Source organism: Humulus lupulus, chromosome 7 (genome assembly GCF_963169125.1).
Source record: "Humulus lupulus chromosome 7, drHumLupu1.1, whole genome shotgun sequence".
Classification (NCBI taxonomy): Eukaryota; Viridiplantae; Streptophyta; class Magnoliopsida; order Rosales; family Cannabaceae; genus Humulus; species Humulus lupulus.
The window spans coordinates 198,643,887-198,667,246 of NC_084799.1; the positions used below are offsets into that span (position 1 = coordinate 198,643,887).

The 23,360-nt window shown below is 36.4% G+C and overlaps 3 protein-coding genes across 3 annotated transcripts; all 3 read right to left on the reverse strand.

The window, feature by feature from the left end:
- Positions 1-5,187: 5,187 nt before the first annotated feature.
- On the reverse strand, positions 5,188-6,760 carry LOC133790109 (uncharacterized). Its single transcript, XM_062227667.1, has 3 exons — positions 6,514-6,760; positions 5,751-5,945; positions 5,188-5,687 (listed from the first exon to the last, which is right to left on the reverse strand). Exons 1-3 carry the CDS (start codon positions 6,682-6,684, stop codon positions 5,316-5,318), a joined length of 738 nt encoding a protein of 245 aa, XP_062083651.1. The 5' UTR covers positions 6,685-6,760; the 3' UTR covers positions 5,188-5,315.
- A 999-nt stretch (positions 6,761-7,759) lies between these two features.
- LOC133792559 (uncharacterized) lies at positions 7,760-10,213 on the reverse strand. Its single transcript, XM_062230467.1, has 3 exons — positions 8,860-10,213; positions 8,639-8,703; positions 7,760-8,554 (listed from the first exon to the last, which is right to left on the reverse strand). Exons 1-3 carry the CDS (start codon positions 10,211-10,213, stop codon positions 7,760-7,762), a joined length of 2,214 nt encoding a protein of 737 aa, XP_062086451.1.
- A 1,062-nt stretch (positions 10,214-11,275) lies between these two features.
- Positions 11,276-13,668, reverse strand: LOC133792560 (uncharacterized). The gene is made up of 8 exons (XM_062230468.1): positions 13,475-13,668; positions 13,010-13,070; positions 12,715-12,743; positions 12,382-12,430; positions 12,116-12,172; positions 11,793-11,869; positions 11,454-11,527; positions 11,276-11,316 (listed from the first exon to the last, which is right to left on the reverse strand). Exons 1-8 carry the CDS (start codon positions 13,666-13,668, stop codon positions 11,276-11,278), a joined length of 582 nt encoding a protein of 193 aa, XP_062086452.1.
- Between the last annotated feature and the right edge of the window lie 9,692 nt (positions 13,669-23,360).

Here is a 23,360-nt window from a genome sequence, read left to right on the forward strand (position 1 = left end):
ACGAGGGCATGTTCGGGCTAAAGGTTACGGTGTGTCCCCTGCATTGTTTTGGGATACTCCAAAACCTACCAAAATGAAAGGGAAATCGAAAGACACGGTTTCGGCTAGCGCTATGAGAAATGAGTTTGAGGAAAGACTTCGTCAACAAGAAGAACGACATCGTCAACAAGAAGCGCGTCTAGAAGAACGCTTTCGTAAACAAGAGGAAATGTTGAGATCTTTCATGGCCAAACAGAGTGGTTCAGGATCCAATATTGGAGTCCCACCAGTAGTTCCAACCCCACCGGGACCATCTTACTAAGTGCCCGACCCACAAGCACCATCTTACTATGTGCCCGACCCTCCAGGGCCATCTTGCTATGTGCCCGACCCACCAGCACCATCTTACTATCAGCCTGAACCACCAGTACCATTTGTGACTGAGGTAATTTCAATTTGATAGTTGAAAATGACTATGTATTTACATGCATACACACATATATACATAATGCTACTTATTATAATGTGCAGGTACCTAGTTGTTAGTTAGCCATTGGTTCGCTATCCAATATTGTTGCATCAGGAAAGCTCATTGACAAAGAGTTGGGTAACAACTACCAAGTGGTGATTACTGACGCTATTAAGCCGGCGACACCTCTTCCTTATGTAAGACCTGATCAGCATATGTACATAGTCATTCAGGCTATTGGGCATCCTATATCATGGCCTAAGGAATTGGTCATCGTATCTGATAATATGCATGAACAGGTGATGTATCATGTTTATATAATCATATTTGTTATTATATATTTCAATTTGCTTGTAAATTTTCTAATTATTAATATTATTTTACAGACTTGTTCTAGAAGTAATAACATATCAGAACGACCAATTGCTCCTTCAACACAACGACCCCGAGAAAGAATACAACGTTTGAGTGATCCTCTGACACAAGACACCAATCCTTTGGAACAGATATACAATATTATATCTCGTTGGAATGACGATGACTGTGTCAATCCAGGCATAGATGAGGATGTATTCGGTCAGGATATTTCAAGTCTTTACATATGCAAAGAGGACATACTTCAATTTATTCGAATGGAAAAGATTGGACAAGGAGTTGTCGTTTGCTACATGAGGTATCTCACAATTTTTTTACTTAACCTTTCTTATTTGATTGATTTTAATAACAAATTTCCTAAATTATATTTTTGACAACTACTCTTTTTTTAATAGGTTGTTATACAATTTTTTGGTAGAACAAGGGCGCCAAAATAAGTTTTTATTTGTCAATCCGAATGTTGTAGCCACTAAAGGAAGTTCATTTGAAGAGTGTGTTCAAGGTCTGTTCAAGCGCTGTCGTCAATTAAGATCAAGCGAGCAACTTATGATTGTCCCCTGGAACCATGGGTAAGTTCAAAATTTTGTTACTGCCAGATACTTAGTCCTTATAACATTTGCGTTGGAGACTTATACCAAGTATTGTTTTTCTTATGCAGTGATCATTGGATGTTGATTATATTGGCCCCATATGCATATTACGTTTGTTGTTGTGATCCGGTGAACTCAGAACTGGAAAACCGTGAAGAAATTGTGGCAGTAATAGTCAATGCTTTCAACCTTTTTCTGACCAGTCTACCAAAACCTCCCAAGATTCCAAATAATATAGAAATTGTGCAACCGAAAGTAAGTAACTACGACTTTAATTATACTTGAATTTTAATGATATTTTTTATATTAATTGCTTGATATTTTATTTAAATATTAGTGTCTGCACCAACCAGACAATGTGGCATGTGGATATTATGTGATGAGAATGTTCAAGGATTACATTGAACATTCACGACCTGGACGTTACTTGAAGAAAGAGGTATGTATATAAATTTATACAAAGTTAACAATTTATTTATTGTTAAAGTATATATAATCAAATAATTGATTAACTAATATATTTTACTTTGTATTTTTTGTAGCTAAACACTACACCATATACACAAGCACAGATTAATGAAATGCGACAACACTGGGCGAACCATATGCTACCGATAATTCAAAGTCATCGTCCCACATATTAGGTTTTTGTCATTTACTTTTACTTTTTCTCTTTCTTACTATATGTTTAGCTAGCTAGTGTAATATTTGTTAATTTTGTATGTTTAACAACAAATATTACAATTTTGTATATTTAGCTAGCAAAAACATATTAGATATACACATTTCGGTTTTATTAATGAAAATTCAAAATTTAAATTTGTATATAATTTAGATTTTTTAATTAATATATTTAATTCTATTTCAAAAAAAATTAATATATTTAATTCTATTAATTAATTTACTGAAAATAATTATTTAATTTTTTTTTAAAAAAATACAAAAACCTATGACGTCTCCCATGGGGAGACTTTGTAGACATCCAACGTCTCCCCCTGGGAGACGTCATAGGGTGTACGTGTACAACCTATGACGTCTCCCAGGGGGAGACATTGGATGTCTACAAAGTCTCCCCATGGGAGACGTCATAGGTACCTACAACGTCTCCCATGGGGAAACTTTGTAGACATCCAACGTCTCCCCCTGGGAGACATCATAGGTTGTACACGTACACCCTATGACGTCTCCCAGGGGGAGACGTTGGATGTCTTCAAAGTCTCCCCATGGGAGACGTCATAGGGGCACTTTAGATGGCCCCTGCAACAACGTCTCCCCTAGGGGGAGACATCAAATGTCTACAATGTCTCCCCCATATAGCCATTAAATGCCTATTTTGTTGTAGTGATCCTTTAGCGTCGCATTGGAAAGCTGTTCGTCGTCTTCTTCGATATCTGAAAGCCACATTGGACTATGGTCTTTCCTTTCATCCTAGTACCACTCTTGATCTAGTAGGATTTTGTGATGCGAATTGGGCCTCGGATCCTGATGATAGGCATTCCACCTCTGGCTTTTGTGTTTATTTTAGCAGCAATTTAGTATCATGGGCATCTAAAAAGCAACATACAGCCTCTCGGTCTAGTACCGAGGCTCAATATAGGAGTTTGGCTAATCTCACAGCTGAATTGTCTTGGCTGCAGTCTCTTCTATCTGAGCTGCGCATTCCTCTGTCTTCTCCTCCTTTGGTTTGGTGTGACAATCTCAATACAGTTCTTATGGTAGCAAATATTGTTTTGCATGCTCGCACCAAGCATATTGAGTTGGACATGCACTTTGTCTGTGTGACAAAGTGGCGAGTAAGCAACTTTTAGTGAAGCATGTGCCTTCGGTGGATCAAACTGCAGATGTGTTTACTAAGCCTCTGTCTGCTGCTCGTTTTCATCTTTTGAGATACAAACTTAGAGTTGTTCTTCTACCTATTCTAAGTTTGAGGGGGGATGTTAGGATTAGTTAGAAATCTTGTTTGTAGTTAGTTATTAGTTCTTTTGTACAGCTAAACTCTCTAACTAATCTCTGTATATATACCCATGTAACAATCTTATTGAATTAATGAGAATCAGTTCATTTTCACATTATTTTCATTTTCATAATAGTAACATCTTTTTCCTAGCTGTAACGTTACTTTTGACAGCTATAAAGTTATCACTTAGCCTTTTTAGCGATGTAAATTTTTTCACAATATCAAGAAAACCTAATACAAATTTCCTTTTCTAATATGGTATCAGAGAAATACCATTCCTAAAACCCTAAACACCTTCTTGCTTTCTACCATTGTTGAAACTCTCTTGAAACTTTCTTGAAGATTGTTTGGACAAGAAATTGCAACACCATTCTTGAAGGTCCTCAGGCGCCACCAGCTACTATTTTTCATGTGTCGTCACCTGGATCCTCTACAAACCCCATCTCAAGTGCACAACAACCACATTCAGGGACTCAAAACCCCACAGATTCTTCCGAAGACCCCAATGTTTCAACTTCCAATAAGTATTCTGCTCTCACCTAGACCACCCGATCCCATCACCATGATGAGCAGAGTCCATAATATTTGAGCAATGTAGACAACCCTGGAATCATTTTTGTCACTCCACTCTAGACAAAGAAGAACTTCCCTTCATAGAGGCACAATTTCCGTCTTTCTATTGGAGCCAAGAATAAAGCTTCTTTCCTTACTAAAGATCTCTCTGCTCTAGCTACAACAAACCCAAACCACAATTCTTGGCATCGTTGCAATCAAACGGTAATGTCCTGGATCCTTCATTTCATTTCTCCTAAAATAAAAACCAGTATAATGTACCTTGAGACTGCTTCAGCTATGTGGACTGAATTGAACAACACATTCGATCAAGGAAATGGATCACGTATCTTTGAGCTTCATAATATCGTCATCAGCTTGCACCAAGGTGATGATTTAGTAAATACCTATTTTACAAAACTCAAATCTATGTGGGACGAGATTCATGAACTTAGGCCTCCTGCACCATGTACTTGTGCTGCCTTTACTAACAATCTTGATCATCACAACCAAGATCAAGTTCTTCAACTTTTGACAGGATTAAATGAGTCTTACCATGCTGTCCGATCCCCAATCTTATTGATTGACTGGCTCCCTAATCTTGCTAAATTTTTTTAATGGTCATCTATGAGGAGCGACAAAGAAAATTAGGCCTCTTCCATTCATCCCTTGTTGCTGCCATTAACACCCCATATCCCACCCAAATGCCTAAACCAAACCCTATACCAACCAACACTACAAACACTACAAGAAAATGGGGTCTTTACCTACCAATTGTAAGTGTAGGTAAAACTAGCCTAATGGTGGGTAATATGGTTTACCTACCAATATTGAATTGGTAGAGATTGGTAGGTAAAAGTTAGTGGGGAAAGAGTCTTTACCTACACTTAATAACACTGGTAGGTAAAAGAATCAGTGGACCCCACTAAGTTATAAATCAATTGATGAGTCATCAGATGACGTGTTTGATGACATGGCATCCAACGTGTATGCTGACATGGTTTTTGTAGTTTTACGTGTCTGATGACATGGCATCCTACGTGGCATCATATGTGGCATCCTACATGGAATTCTGCGTGGCATCATATGTGGCATTCTACGTGGTATCATTTTATTAGCCCACATAGCATTATTTTATTGGTTTGTTACACAATTTATATTTTGTTCAAATTTAATGGTTATGTGTTGGTAAAAGATAATAACAGTTATTTGTAAATGTTCTATATTAGAAATAAACTAGAAAAAAACCATTAAATAATAAAATGTTTAGTGCTAAATTTTTTATAATGTTCAATACTAAAATAAGTCATAAAGTTATCATTTTAAGGTTACCCCTACCAAAATAAAAAAAAACTTCATAAAGTTCATTCCTTAGTAAATTAATGTAAATAAACTAAGAATCATCTTGTGACTCCAGAACTGAAATAGATGGCGACTCTCTTAAATTTGCATCTGAAGCTTGGTCTGTTGGAGGTGGTGGAGGTGGTGCCATCAAATTGTTATGACGAAGTATATCCACAACAACACTAAGTTGTTCGTTAGTAGCATTAAGGCGGGAAGTTGTATCATTAAGTCGTTCAAGTAACTCTTCATAATTTGGTTGATTACCCACAATATTTTCACGATGTGAAGTAGAAGTTGTGACACTAGGAGATCGCCCCCTCCCTCGCAAGTATATCGAATCACGTCCAAGTACACGCTCCATAATCTCTTTATCAGACAGTTCTTCTGGAGGATGTTGACCCCTTAACTCCATCATTTTATCCTAATAATATATTTAATTAATTATTAGTAAGAAATATAATAAATAAAAATTTAAATTACTTACATATAATGGCCCGAGCTCTATTCCAGTCCATCCTTTCTCAGCATCATAATGCTTTAGACGCCATGTCTCAATTTGACCGGTAGGAGAAGATAACACCATTCCACGTCGAATGTGATGTCGTGGTGTGGAGACTGAACCATTTTTTGACTCCCATTTCCTCTTTGATCGATTGGTAGTATTCTTTAATTCTCTTTCCTAAAGAAATAAATCCAAATAAAATTTATTAGAAAAAATTTTACACAACCTTTTCTTTTGAACAACACAATGTCTATTTATTACAAACTTTATTGAACAGTTTAACACTAAAATCTGTAAATCAAAGACAAAACAAAATACTAGAAAGAATAGATGTTCTTTATGTAGGGCCAAATACTAGAAAGAGTAGATGATGCCAAAACAATAAAATTAGCTTTCATTTTTTCATTCAAACATTTAACCAAACACCTTAACTACATCAACTACATAGTCAGAAAAAAACTTCATTCCCACAACCAAAATGAAATAAACACAACAACTGATTGGGTATCACAGTCAAAGAAAGACAGAAATTTCAACAAAGAGGTCATCTATAGCCAATACAATATTTCAAAATTAAGCAGTATTTCAACATTTGTGTACAATCATGGAAACATACAACAATATAAATTCAATAAAACAGAAAAAATAGCAAAAAGCTAGATGTGAAGAACAATAGTAATATGTAAATAGTATGCCGGGTCTCTTGTTCCTATCATAATAGCAATATTATGATAAAAAATGTTACCTTAAATTCAGGAGAACACCAACGATCACACAAAATCATCCAATCTTCTTGATGTTCTTCTTTTAAGTCTGGATGACGTTTGATCTTGGCCATCTCAACATCATTTTCTCCTCCAATTTCTTTGAAATATAAGTGCAGCTTGTACTTATGACCCTTCCATGCTTTTCTCATTTGCTCATCAATGCATTTTTTAGTTGTCTCATCATTCAAGTTGATGTCAAAATGTTCCTATAACATAAAACAATATTAATTATAAATATTAAAAATATAAATGTAATATTGTGAAATGACTTACCAAAAGATAGTGTCGCAATGGGGCTCTCACATCTTCTGGGACCATTCTCCACTCTTTATAATGAAATGTACCATGATTCCGAATAATGAATCCAATCTCATTATTAAATTTCTCAGCATTAGTACAAATTAGTTGACCACACTCCGCATTAAATGTCACTGACAACTTTCCAGTTGATGATTCCTTAGCTATAGTTGTAGTTGTCAAGCCGCGAGTAACTCCACGTGGCTTAAAGGAAGATGTTTCTCCTACAATACAATATAATCTTAATTAAAATAAATAGAAATTTAAAGAAATGAACATGAAAGACATTAAATTTACCTGATGAAACTTGGGAAGATTGATTATCATCTTCGATATCAAAATGGGTCGTCACATTGACTTGTTCACCCTGTACATTAGGGTGTGTGGAGCCTTGAGGGTGTTCTCTCTCTACATTAGATTGTGCGGTGGTTCTAGGTCGTTGACTGAGTACCGTAGATTGAGTGGTGCGACAAACTTGTTAATTCTCTAAACTCGACCGAGTAGTGCGAATAACTTGTGTAGGTGGAGTAGGAGGATCAATGACTGGTTCAACTTGTTGATTCTCTATACTCAACCGAGTAGTGCGAACAACTTGTGAAGGTGGAGCAGGAGGATCAATGACTGGTTCAACTTGTTGACTTTGAGCAGTAGATCGAGTGGTGCGACGACCATGTGCCATGAATAAAATTCTGTGAAATAAAACAAAGAAAATGATTAGTAAATAAATATTTACATATATTAAGAAACTAACTATGAATTAAGAATCTGGATATCTTGTTTCATCTCAGTTTTTGCAAACCTTAGTTTCTGTACTTGTATTTTTGTTTGTGTACAGGGTGCTTGGCTAGTTGGCTAGTTGGGGAAGAACATTTGCAGACAAATTTCACGAGGCACTAACTGATCAATGACAAGATGACTAACTATGAATTAAGAATCTGCATCATCATCACATTTTGATTCTTTATAACTTTTGGTGTCATCACTTGAGAGAAATGTTTCATTATTAGAGAATCTATTTCCTTCTTCAAAATCTTCATCTAAGTCACTATCCTTGTCAACATTTTGATTTTGGTTTAAAAATAAATCAACAACAAGTTGGTCTGAAAGAGTTACAGATGGAACATCTAATCGAACTAAAGACAAACTTTCAATGAAATCCTCAGTTGGTTGAAAAGGTGGCAATTGAAATGATTCTTCTTCTTGAAACACATCATTATTTACTGTCTCTTCCATAATTTCAGGAATGTCATAAATAGATCGATGATTTACTTTTTGAACAATCCGCCAATTTGAACCACGCTTCATATCAAGCAAATAGAAAACTTGTTGTGCTTGAGTTGCCAAGATAAATGGTTCATTAGAATACCAATCAGTAGATGTATTGATGGAAGTCAAATTATGATCCACAACAATTGATCTACCTTTTGGATTAGAATTATACCACTTGCAACGAAATAAGAACACCTTCCAATCTAAAACGAATGACAACTGAAAAATCTCAATCAAGACACCATAGTATAGGATATTAATATTGTCATGATCACCTTCAGTGCAAATTCTAGAACATTGTGTCTTAAGAGTATCTTCATGCTCTTTACATCGAAATCGAACACCATTTACAATACAACTTTGGTAGGTGTTGTACCGTTCAAGTGGACCTTGAGATAAAGAGTACAAATCATCATTGGCAAGAGGTGATTTTTGAACTCGCATTTGAGACACCTGTAGTATGAAAGAATTTGAATTATGATGAATGATGTCACAACTTAAGAATTTAGTAAGAAACCATTAATGATAATCTCTTACTTTATTCTTAAACCAAGAAGGAAATTGTTCTTTGTGCTCTAAGGCAACTTCTGAATCTGAAAGATCTTTTTCTTCCAACAACTTTATATGATCACTACATTCAAATTCATTTCTATGAATAAGTATATGATATTTTGTTGAGATAATTTAGAAGAATAAAAGAAATTTTTACTTACTCGATAAAATCGTAGATATCATCTACAGAATTGTTCAATATATACCATTAAACGACTTGTCTCCATTTTGAAGCAATTTGATAGTAGATGCCCCTAATGGACGACCGTTGGAGTTGAAAAAATCTAACTTATGATTTGGAGAAGGTATATCCCAATTACGCTCGGGTCTTGTGAATCTTGTCTCTATGTTAGAAACATATCTTGACAAGAAAGTTACATCTTCATCTACAACAAAAGCTTCTGCTATTGAACCATCAGGCCGAGACATGTTTCTCACATATTTCTTGTACAAACCCATATGGAGTTCTGTCCCAAACATCCATCTCGAAGCAACTGGACCACCTAATAACACTTGATCGGGTAGGTGAACACAAAGATGAACCATTATGGTAAAAAATGATGGGGGAAATATCTTTTCCAACTTGCACAAAATTATTACAATTCCATCGCTCAATTCTTCTATGTAAAAAATTTGTAATGTTTTTGCACAGATTTTTTGAAAGAATTGGCAGAGTTCAATCAAAGTACCACGAATGTTGTCTGTCAGAAAAGGAAGTAATGCAGCTGGTAATATCTTATGAAGTAAAACATGACAATCATGAGTTTTCATTCCTCCTAGTTTGTCATTATCTGTTACACATCGACTAATATTTGAAGCATATCCATCCGGTAATCTAACACTTTGAATGAATTTACAAAAATCTTTGCATTCTTCTCTCGTCAAAGTGTAACTAGCATAAGGTTTTTCAAGCTTGTTATTAGATAGGTCCTTCTTCAGCCAAAGCTCTTCATGAATATTAAAATTTTGTAAATCCTCACGAGATTTTAAAGTGTCTTTCGATTTACCTTCAATGTCTAAAAGTGTTCCAATAATGTTATCACATACATTTTTCTCTATATGCATCACAGCAAGATTGTAACGCAGCAAGAGCTTTGACCAGTATGGCAATTCAAACAAAACACTTCTTTTACACCAATTCAGCTCTTTCTCTCCACGCTTACATTTTCTAGAAGAATTACTTGGTGCTTTACCATGGGTATGAATAGGAATTTCATCCAATTTCTTTAAAATGTCGTCACCAGTAAAAGTTCTAGGAGGGCCACGTAATTCAGTAGATCCATCATATTCTTTACTTTTTCTCCAAGAATGGTTTCTTTTCAAATAACATCGATATCCCATGAAACATTGTTTGTCAGTTATTCTTCTAGATCTTGTACCTTCAAGACAAACTGGACATGCTAATTTACCAGCAGTGCCCCACCCAGACAAGTATGCATAAGCAGGAAAATCACTAATTGTCCACAAGACTGCAGCTCGAAGTTTAAACATGCATTGACCATACAAATCATATGCATTGACTCCATCCCATAACTCTTTAAGCTCTTCAATCATATGCATTATGGAGAACTAAGGCCTTTACAGAGATAAGTTATGTATGGCATAATTAAGCCCTCTACTTAGTAACGTACAGATCAAAAGAGTGAGCCACAGGAGAGAAGAAAACAAAGCCGATTTGGTTCTGAGAACTGGAAAGGCGTAGAAGACGATTTTATTTCAAAATGAACAAAGCAAAAAAAGTTAAGAATGAAAAAACAGAAATCAGAAGAAAATTTACTTATTATGAATGAAACTATAATATGTCTTTACTTACAAATTTAGAAAAAGAGATATTGTGTGTCCCACATACATAATTAGAGGAATCGATAGAGAAATAAACAGCTACAACAAATGTTTATGCAAAATTATTGATTTATTTCTGGGCAAATTAAGTGGTCCTCCTCCTAGAGAAGGTAAAACGGATTGGGGGTCTAACATCATACTATATCATGGAATCCAAGCACTATACATAGTATGATTTACAACAAACAGCAATATCAAGTAACAAAATAGCTGTTTTAAAATATATATAATTTAATAATTAAAAATCAATTAGCAAAAGTGCAGGTTTACTAGCTTGATATTTAAAAAAGAACTGAATGAAAATTCAGTAAAGATATTAATTTCATGAGTGGGACAAAGATAATAGAGAAAAGCAAATGTAAAAATATCTACAATTGAAATACAGTAATAGCAATAATAATGATGATTCAGTTTTGTTTCTAGAATATCATTGAAAACATAAACCACTTATTAAAGAAACTAACCGAAAGCACAAATGAAAAGCAAATACTTTTAGGAGGTCATGCAAGCAGAAAAAAACATGAAATATTTTGAATCTTTGATCGGCTAAAACTATCTAACTGAGCTATTGAGCATTGAAATATTAATAACCTAGAAAGAAAAACTAGCTAATGAGAAGTTGATGCAAATACAATTCAATTAATTTGATGATACGAGTTCAGACCAAAACAAATTATGCTCTCCATATGTGGGACAACAGAGGAAGTGAATAACTAAATCAAGAGTCACATTAACATGTTAATTAAAGCCTAAAGTCAAATAATGATATTATTTTTGGCCTTATCTTTTGCTTTCAATATACTTTATCCTACAATTGGCAGCTGAACAGAAAAGAATGCTATCAACACGATGATTTATCTTCAATTCGTTTTTTTTCTTCACATAACATAAATAAGCAATAAAATCCCATGTGTTATTTGGACTATACTGTTAAAAAAGATTAAAAAAAAGTACTCACTGCAATATACAAATTGGTTGAGATCAAAAGTCACCCGGCCCTGCTTAGTAGTATCAAATGAATCAAACATATTACTGCAACGAGCAAAACAACAACAGAAAATGAGTAAGCCTCTGTTATGAGCTTATGACCATTTTGAACTGGTGTAGATCATAAATTATACATGTTCAAGAGTTTCACTTGAATCCAAACGCCTTTATATGATTAAGAGTGTGGAACAAAATATGTATACAATGCTGAGAGACATATCGATTGTGTGTATAAAATTCATTCTAAGCACAGAAAACTTTTGTTCTTTATTCTGAGAAAAAACATGTATTTCTGTCGAGAGAAACTTACTGAGCTGACTGCAAAAATATACAAAGAGATATGAAATCATCTAATCTGAATCTTTCATTCTTCTTTTGATCAAAACTCTGCACAAATTATAAAAGAATGAACTATGACAGCCATAAACTTATTATGTATAAACATCATTAGAAAATCCCAAGTAAATCTATAGCATCTACTGATCTCTTTAAGAAAATCCACACTAAAAAATCATCCAAATTCTTGCACATGCATCAACTTTTTTCCATGTACCACAAGTGAAAAATAGATCATTTCAACTGCTTCTTAAGAAAATTTAGAATCCATCCATGAAGTGCAAGTAAATGATTTACCTCACAGACAGTGTAAAAAGCAGGAGAGTCCAGCGAGAATCCAATTTTTGCCAATGCCTGCGACCAATATTTAGCAGCAATTGAGAATAGGAAATTAACAACACGAAAATCGAGAGAGAAAGAGAGAGTGAGAGAGAGAACACGAGCTAATAATAACTCTCATACCAGTAGCTACAAGTACTGGACAAATAAGTGCCACCACCAATCACTAGTCAACATACAATTACAACTTGGCTTTCATCGAAAGCAACTAAGTTAAAAATTACCTCAAACACTTCATCAGTAACAAGATAACCACGCTCCTTGTAAACAACAACAGCAGCAAAGAATCAAGAGTTTGAGAAAACAACTTTTTAGCCAAAGGATGCTATTGCTACAATTTAAGAGCAAACAAATACATGCATAATCAAATATGTTGGCTGCCAATGACTTCTTAAAGTAGCCATTTTTATTATAAACTAATACAATATAGAACTTAGTTAGATATTACATATGTTGGTAATTTCCACTGCGAAGGTTTGAACTAACTTAAACACCCATTAAAGAATAACACTAGCATGTTTACAAGATTCCTGTACCCAAAAAAGCACTGAAATTACCTCTCTAGGTCTGGAAAAGCTTGTTGAACCTGCAAATAGAAGAAGCAACAAACCGAGTGTATGTAGTTTAATGGTAAATTTTAATGGTGAGGCTGCCTGTTTGATTAGTTAATTGGAACAATTTTCCATAACATTTATGGTTGGATGTGTTCTTATATAGGGGTTCATGGAGGTTGGATGTGTTCATGGAGGTTCCTGGTTCAATTAAATAGTTATGTATCAGATTAAAAAAAGTTGGTGGCAAGATGACCTTCCATTATTTTCTTATGGAAAGTGCCCCAAAATCAGAGAGCACCAAACTACAAAAGCAACTGGCCAACACACTACAACGACATGGAGAGACATCAGCACTATAGCTGAAAACTCAAACAGAAATACCGCAAAACAAAAAACAGCCTTACATAAGACTATCTACAAAACAACATTACACGGTTTTGGGACAGAGTGCGTTTGCTTTTCTTTCTTTCTTTTTTCTAAGCATTGAATTTGGAAACATTGAAAAAATATCAACTGAAATAAGAAAAATGATATCGAGTTGTTGAGATTTGCCAGTAGTACAAGGGCCTGAAGAATCAGTAGTGAGAAATCAAATTCAGGTCAGTGATACTGGCGATTTTCATTTCGCAAGATTTCAAATGAAATTGTTGGCTGGATCGTTGTCGATTCAAGATCTAGACAAGAAGCTGTTCTTGCTTTTAAATTCTAAACTATTTTCTTTGATTTGAAATAAGAAAGAGCTGATTATAGTCGTGGGTGATACCTTGTATTAATCGGTAGCTGGGTAAACCCAGCAGTTGCAGATGAATCGGTCTTGAGGAAGAACTGGAAAAGGCGATTGTTGTTGAAGATCAAAACATCAGGGACTCCAATGGACCGGCTGTGAGAACGGAACGGAATGGCAGTGATAGAACAGTGCTGTGAGAGAACAGGGAATGGAAACAGGAAAGGGTGCATGAAAGGGTTATAAAATATAATATATAACATATAATATATTTGTTAATTTGATACAAAAAAAAAAAAATAGGCCAGATGGCAGACTCATTTTACAACAAATTTAACACATCATCAATATTATAACACATTAGCTTACACATAAGCATTTATAAAATTATAAAATAAAAAGTAAGCAAAAATGGGAGGAAAAATTGAGCGGGAATTGTAAAATTTTTCCCTCAAAAATAAATGTAGGCAAAGTCTCCATATTAGTAGGTAATATTGGTAGGAAATAACATTTCTGAATTAATATACTAATGACAAATAATTACTTACCAATATTTGCTACCAATAAATATTAGTGGGCAAAAGATATTTTTACCTACCAATATATATATATGTAGGTAAGAAATTGGTAGGTAAATGTGAGCTTATTTACTCCACATAAGCTTCCAAATAAGCATTTATAATAATAAAATAATATAATGAAAATAAAAAACGGGGTGAAAATTGAGCGGGAATGGTTAAAAAATTTCCCTCCATAATATACGTAGGTAAAGATCATTACCTACTGATATTATTGGTAGGTAATGCTCTGTTCAGAAATATAATATAATGGACTAGCATTTACCTACTAATATTATCTACCAATAAATATTGGTAGGCAAAACATTACTTTCCCTACCAATATATATTGGTAGGTAAAGATCAGATTTCTTGTAGTGAAACATCTACCCGAACCACACATCTCAACCATGAAACAAAAAGCTTCGACCCACCTGCCCTCATTGCCAAAAACCAGGGCACTTAAAGGAGAAATGTTACTTCTTACATGGTTTCCCACCCCGATATGGCACTCGCAACAACACAAGTTCTCAAAACAATGCCTATGATCGAAAGAAACAGAATGAATACTCAAATGGGACTTCCGCGAAGACATTCCATGTCTTGGGTCCTTCAACAAGCTTAACACTCAATCCTCAACACTATCAACATCTCATCTCCAACAGCTCCAACTCAGGCATTCCGAGACTACTACTATACCAGAAAACAATTCCACTTTGAATAACTTTTTTGATAACAATTTCACTCCCACTAAACTTTGTATACTCGATCGTGGTACTACTTTGTAATGACCCACTACTCTAGACTATTTGGACCATTAACGAAACTATACATAAAACTTACATTTTTACGAAAATACCATAATTTATTGAGTAACTTGCAAAATAAGAGTTATTTACAAATAAACAGAATACTAAGAAGGATTATGGGATCCCATTGTCTTTAAAAACAAAAGATGTTTTAAAATAAAAGACATTACATAATTGGTGCGGAAAATACACATAAAATCATAAAAACATAAATTGAGACTACATCTTCGAATCGAATGACGCTCGGCCCCTTGACTCCATTCATCATCGATACACATCCTCCAAGCGTCACGAATCTTTCCGCCTCTAAAGCTTATTTCCTGCACATAAACATAAAGGAATGAGCCTACTGCCCAGCAAGGAAAAAATCTAACACATAGTCATACACATCAATTTCATAATAACGTAAATGTAATGACCCACTAATCTAGACTAATTGGACCATTATCGAAACTATACATAAAACTTACATTTTTACGAAAATACCATAATTTATTGAGTAACTTGAAAATAAGAGTTATTTACAAATAAACAGAATACTAAGAAGGATTTTTGGATCCCATTGTCTTTAAAACAAAACAAGATTTAAAATAAAAGACATTACATAATAATGCGGAAAATACACATAAAAACCATAAAAACATAAAAGGAGACTATATCCTCGAATCGAATAACACTCGGCCCCTTGACTCCATTCATCATCGATACACATTCTCCAAGCGTCACGAATCTTTCCGCCTCTAAACTTATTTTCCTGCACATAAACAGAAAGGAGTGAGCCTAATGCCCAGTAAGGAAAATCTAATACATATAACATACACTTATTATAATTTCATAAGAAAACATAAAGACTTAACATAATACATATAACATACACTTATTATAATGGCCATTATTACTTGGGGTCCCATAGACTAAACAAGCATATGCCCATGGGATTAGTGGGGTCCTACTAGCTAAGTAGGTCATATGCCCATAACCCAATTGGGGTCTTGTTAGTCATATGGGTCATATGCCCAAGCCTACAAACATACACATATATCATAACACTTTTAATAACATAAAACATATAGATAACATAATCACATAACATGTTGATTCTAGCCTATTTCCTTACCAAAGTTACCGAGATTATGGACTGAGTTGGGATTGTTGGAACACTCCTAAAACCATAAGAAAGAGTAAGTCTAAAGAAAGGAGATGAAATGAAAGAGATGGAAAGACTAAACCATAGAAAACACACTTACCGACTTATATGCTTAAAAGCTTGGATTCCCTAACCAAAATAAGAATAAGGTTAGGGGACTGAGTAGAAGGTTTTGAGAAAGGAATTAACATAAAAATACAGAAAAGAACTAGAGTCTTGGGTTTACCTCAAAGATTGCAAGACCAATCTAACATCCACCGAAATACTATAGCACTCACTTCCCAAAGTGTTTGATCAGCTTATGATGTTTAAGCTTATAGTTTTTCCCCAAACCAAGTGTTTACACTCTCACACTCACTTAACACTAGCAGCCTCTGAACTTAGAGCAAATGGTGAATAATGGCTGGGTACTAGGTCCTATTTATAGAGTTTGGGAATGAAAATATCTTGATTTTACTTGAATAAAAATAATGGCTTTTTAGGTGAAAATCATTTGAATAATCGTTTAGCAGAGGCTGAAGACTCGTTCAGAAGATGCTGGACTGTTGAAGGAGTTTGAATGGCTGAAGGGAAAGGAATTCAAAAGTATTTGAATTCATGCTGGTGGAGGCGATATATCGCCCCCTATAGGCGATATATCGCCTGGACCTTTGTTCCCGAGGCAACCGTGCATCGATTCGTGTTTTCCGTATCTACGTGCTGCGATATATCGCCCCCTATAGATGCGATATATCGGCATACGCTGAATATTTAAACACGAATTTACACATTTTTAGCTGAGTTTGAATGGAGTAAATAGCCTTGACTAAGCCCTCAACGTGCTCAAAGCTGCTGACTAACCCTATACATTCAAACTTTTACCCTTATTTAATTTAATCCTCAAAAATACTTAATCCTTAATTACCATTCAAAACATGTGCTTAAAATCCTATTGGTTGATGTCTAAACCTTATAATATAATAATATAATCCTTAATATCAGACACATTAATCAAACCTTAGGTTATACTTAATATTCTTAAACTATAGGTTAAACTTAGAAAATCTATAAGTACTACTATGAGTGTCCAAATAACTCCCGGTCTGAACCAAAATCCAAAGTAACAATGATAACACTAAACATACTATAATACTACTAAACAATTAGCTAAGTAAAGTTCTTGGACTCTACAGTAAAGACATATCATAACACATAATGCACTTATTATAATGGCCATTATTACTTGGGGTCCCATAGACTAAACAAACTTATGCCCATGAGATTAGTGGGGTCCTACCAGCTAAATAGGCTTATGCCCACAATCTTTTTGGGGTCTTGTTAGTCAAATAGGGCATAAGCCTAAGCCTACAACATACACATCAATAACATATTCATAACATATGAAAACATAACACATAAGATAACATAAACATATAGATTCTAGCCTATTTTTCTTACCAAAGTTACCGGGATATAATGGACTGAGTTGGGACTTTTTGGAACACTCCTAAAACCATAAGAAAGATTGAGTCTAAAGAAAGGAGATGAAATGAAAGAGATGGAAAGACTAAACCATAAAAAACATACTTACCGACTTATATGCTTAAGAACTTGGATTCCCTAACCAAAATAAGGATAAGGTTAGGGGACTGAGTAGAATGTTTTGAGAAAGGAAATAACATAACATACAGAAAGGAACTAGAGTTTTGGGTTTACCTCAAAGATTTGCAAGATCAATCTAACCTCCACCGAAATACTATAGAACTCACTTCCCAAAGTGTTTGATAAGCTTATGATGTTTAAGCTTATAGTTTTTCCCAAACCAAGTGTTTACACTCTCACACTCACTTAACACTAGCAGCTTCTGAACTTAGAGCAAATGGTGAATAATGGCTGGGTACTAGGTCCTATTTATAGAGTTTGGGAATGAAAATATCTTGATTTTACTTAAATAAAAATAATGGCTTTTTAGGTGAAAATCATTTGAATAATTGTTCAGCAGAGGCTGAAGACTCGTTCAAAAGATGCTAGACTGTTGAAGGAGTTTGAATGGCTGAAAGGAAATGAATTCAAAAACGTTTGAAAACATACTGGAGGAGGCGATATATCGCCCCCTGTAGGCGATATATCGCCTGGGCCAGTATGCCCGAGGCGACCGTGCATCGTTTCGTGTTTTCTGTATCTACGTGCTGCGACATATCGCCCCCTATAGCTGCGATATATCGGCACACGCTGAATATTTAAACACGAAATTACACATTTTTAGCTAAGTTTGAATGGAGTAAACAGCCTTGACTAAGCCCTCAACGTATTCAAAGCTGCTGACTGACCCTATAACATTCAAACTTTACCCTTATTTAATTTAATCCTCAAAAATACTTAATCCTTAATTACCATTCATAACATGTGCTTAAAATCCTATTGGTTGATGTCTAAACCTTATAATATAATAAATATAATCCTTAATATCAATCACATTAATCAAACCTTAGGTTATACTTAATATTCTTAAACTATAGGTTAAACTTAGAAAATCTATAAGTACTACTATGAGTGTCCAAATAATTCCCGGTCTGAACTAAAAATCCATAGTAACAAAGATAATGCTATAAATACTATCATACTATTATCTATCTTAGCTAAGTAAAGTTCTTGGACTCTACAATTCTCCCCTACTAAAAAGAATTTCGTCCTCGAAATTTACTTACCAAATAACTCCGGATACCGGCTCTGCATGTCCTCTTCCAACTCCCACGTTGCCTCGCATTCAGAACTATTGCTCCATAGGACTTTGACTATAGGAAAGCTCTTGGACCGCAGCTGCTTCATCCCTCTATCTAGGATGCTAACCGGTCGTTCCTCGTAACTTAAGTCTTTCTGGAGCACTATGGTATCGTACTTGAGGACGTGAGATGGGTCTAACACATATTTGCGTAGCATCGAAATGTGGAAGACGTTGTGACTATCGGCTAGTGCTGGCGGTAGGGCTAGTCTATATGCAACTGGTCCCACTTTGTCCAAAATCTCAAAAGGACCTATGAATCGGGGACTGAGCTTGCCTTTCTTCCCGAACCGCTTGACACCTTTCATAGGAGATATCTTCAAGAAGACTTGATCTCCAACTTGGAACTCCACATCGCGTCGCTTGGTATCCGCATAGCTTTTTTGACGGCTTTGAGCAGCAAGCATACGCTGTCTAATAAGCGTTACTGCTTCTTGAGCATGCCTAACAGCTTCGGGCCCTAGAAGCTGCCTTTCTCCTACCTCGTCCCAGTGCAACGGTGATCAACACCTTCTTCCATATAGCAGCTCATAAGGTGCCATTCCGATCGTCGACTGGTAGCTGTTGTTGTATGAGAACTCGATCAGTGGTAAGTACTTGTTCCATGATCCTCCGAAATCAAGTACACATGCGTGTAGCATATCCTCTAAAATCTGAATCGTACGCTCGGACTGCCCATCTGTCTGAGGATGGAAAGCTGTACTAAGACTTAACTTAGTACCCATGGCTTGCTGTAAGCTTCTCCAAAATCTTGACGTAAACACTGATCCCCTATCTGATACTATCGTCTTGGGGATTCCATGCAATCGTACAATCTCTTGGATGTAGATGTCTGCATATTGGTCTGCCGTATAAGAAGTCTTAACAGGCAGAAAATGAGCCGACTTGGTTAGTCTATTTATGACTATACAAGCAGAATCATGCTGCTTATTCGTCTTTGGCAGACCCATCACGAAGTCCATGGCTATATCGTCCCACTTCCATTCCGGTATGCTAAGCGGTTGCAATAATCCTGCAGGCCGCTGATGCTCCGCCTTCACTTGCTGGCATACCAGACACTCAGATACATACTCCGCTATGTCCTTCTTCATCCCTGGCCACCAATAGACTGCCTTGATGTCATGAGTCATCTTGGTAGACCCTGGATGAACTGAGTACGGGGTGTTGTGCGCTTATTCTAGGATCGTCTTCTTAATACTTTGATCGTCTGGCACGCACACCCGATCCTTATACCTCAATAAACCTTGACTGGATATTGAGAAATCTGTAGTCTTGCCGTCTCTGACTGCATCCATGTGCGTTGCTAGTGTGCTATCATGTCTCTGACCAATCCGTATGTCCTCTAGCAGATTCGATTGGATAGACAAGTTAGCCAGCTTGCCTACAACCACTTCTATTCCGGCACTGATCAGCTCCTGCTGTAGCGGCTTTTCTATTCCGGATAAGGCTGCTAAGTTCCCATAACTTTTTCGGCTAAGTGCATCGGCAACTACGTTTGCCTTCCCCGGGTGGTATAGGATTTCGCAGTCGTAATCCTTTACTAATTCCAACCACCGGCGCTGCCTCATGTTAAGCTCCTTCTGGGTAAAGAAGTATTTTAAACTTTTGTGGTCCGTATAAATCTCGCACCGTTCTCCGTAAAGATAATGGCGCCAGATTTTTAACGCAAAGACCACCGCTGCCAACTCCATATCGTGAGTTGGATAGCGTTGTTCATACTCCTTTAACTGACGTGAGGCGTAGGCTATCACCTTGTCATTTTGCATCAGTACGCATCCCAATCCTAACTTTGATGCATCACAGTAGACAACGAACTTGTCGTTGGGTGTTGGGACACTAAGTACTGGTGTTGAGCAAAGCTTATCCTTAAGCACTCTACAAACTTTCTATAGTAACCTGCTAGCCCTAAGAAGCTTCTTACTTCCGATGCATTCTTTGGTCTAGGCCAATCCTTCACGGCCTCTACCTTCGATGGATCCACTGCAACTCCGTCTTTCGATATGATGTGCCCGAGGAACGTCACTTGTGAGAGCCAAAACTCGCATTTCTTGAACTTCGCGTAGAGTTGGTGCTCCTTCAATCGCGTCAAAATCATCCTCAAGTGTTCCTCGTGCTCTACATCATCCTTGGAGTAAATTAGAATGTCGTCGATGAACACAACGACGAATTTATCCAAGTAGTCCTTGAAGACCCTATTCATTAAGTCCATAAACGCGGCTGGCGCGTTAGTAAGACCAAAAGACATAACCAAGAACTCGTAATGTCCATAACGAGTCCTAAAGGCTGTCTTAGGGATATCTTCTCCCTTTACCTTGTGCTGATGATACCCGGACCGTAAATCGATCTTAGAAAATACAGTCGCGCCTCGGAGTTGATCAAACAAATCATCAATCCGAGGTAGCGGGTATTTGTTCTTAATCGTTACTTTGTTCAGCTCACGGTAGTCTATGCACATGCGCATACTTCCGTCCTTCTTCTTCACGAATAGTACCGGAGCTCCCCATGGTGAATGGCTTGGCCTAATTAAACCCAAGTCTAGGAGTTCTTGTAGCTGCGTCTTTAACTCCTTGAGTTCCATAGGTGCCATCCGGTATGGTGCCTTAGAGATAGGCTCGGTGCCCGGAACTAATTATATCGTGAAGTCTATTTCTCTAGTTGGCGGCAATCCTGGCAAGTCATCGGGGAAAACTTCTGGAAAATCTCGTATGACTCGAACATCTCCAACCTTAAGTGATGTCTCCTTCTCCATGTTCGTGATGCTGGCTAAGAATGCTTGGCATCCTTTCTCCATCATTCTCTGAGCTTTGAGAGATGACACTAATGGGGTGTGCAATCCTGAAGCTTGTCCCATGAAGCATCGTCTCTGGCCATCAGGAGTCTCGAACATTACCTTCTTGCGTCTGCAGTCGATTGTTGCGCCATGCCGTGCTAGCCAATCCATGCCTAGGATTACGTCAAAGTCCTTGATCACCAGCTCTATCAGGTCTCCTTCTAGTTCTATGTCCTCAACTTTGATCGGTACGCCTCGTACAATTCGTGATGATAGAACTACTTTGCCCGAAGGCAACTCGGTCGCAAACCTAGTTCTAAATCTTTCACTAGGTTTGTCTAGTTTATCTATCATTCCTAACGAAATATACGAATGAGTGGCTCCAGAATCAAATAATACATGACATAATTTATTGAGGATGGAAACCTGACCTGTGACCACCTTGTTGCTAGCATCCGCCTCTCCTTGGGTTAAAGCAAAAACCCGAGCAGGAACCATCTTTTCGTCCTTCTTTCCTTCCGGCTTTTGCTGAGGAAAATCTTTCTTGCGATGCCCCTCTTGACCACAATTGAAACACTCCTTGGTGTTGGCACGACATTCTCCGGGGTGCTTCTTCTGACATTTGGCACATGGCGGGTATTCCACGTAGCCCGACTTATGTAGAGTCCAAGAACTTTACTTAGCTAAGATAGATAATAGTATGATAGTATTTATAGTATTATCTTTGTTACTGTGGATTTTTGGTTCAGACCGGGAATTATTTGGACACTCATAGTAGTACTTATAGATTTTCTAAGTTTAATCTATAGTTTAAGAATATTAAGTATAACCTAAGGTTTGATTAAAGTGACTGATATTAAGGATTATATTTATTATATTATAAGGTTTAGACATCAACCAATAGGATTTTAAGCACATGTTATGAATGGTGATTAAGGATTAAAGATTTTTGAGGATTAAATTAAATAAGGGTAAAGTTTGAATGATATAGGGTCAGTCAGCAGCTTTGAATACGTTGAAGGCTTAGTCAAGGCTGTTTACTCCATTCAAACTTAGCTAAAAATGTGTAATTTCATGTTTAAATATTCAGCGTGTGCCGATATATCGCAGCTATAGGGGGCGATATATCGCAGCACGTAGATATGGAAAACACGAGACGATGCACGGTCGCCTCGGGCATACTGGCCCAGGCGATATATCGCCTACAGGGGGCGATATATCACCTCCTTCAGCATGAATTCAAACTCTTTTGAATTCATTTTCTTTCAGCCATTCAAACTCCTTCAACAGTCCAGCATCTTTTGAACGAGTCTTCAGCCTCTGCTGAACGATTATTCAAATGATTTTCACCTAAAAAGCCATTATTTTTATTTAAGTAAAATCAAGATATTTTCATTCCCAAACTCTATAAATAGGACCTAGTACCCAGCCATTATTCACCATTTGCTCTAAGTTCAGAAGCTGCTAGTGTTAAGTGAGTGTGAGAGTGTAAACACCTGGTTTGGGAAAAATTATAAGCTTAAACATCATAAGCTTATCAAACACTTTGGGAAGTGAGTTCTATAGTATTTCGGTGGAGGTGTAGATTGGTCTTTCAAGCCTTTGAGGTAACCAAAACTCTAGTTCCTTTCGGTATTATGTTATTTTCTTTCTCATAGTCTTCTACTCAATCTCTAACCTTAATCTTCATTTTGGTTAGGGAATCTAAGTTCTTGAGCACATAAGTTCGGTAAGCATGTTTCTCAAATGGTTTAGCCGTTCCATCTCCTTTCTTTAGACTCACTCATGTTCATTATGGTTTTAGGAGTGTTCCAAAAGTCCCAACTCAGTCCATTATATCCCGGTAACTTTGGTAAGGAAAATAGGCTAGAATCTATATGT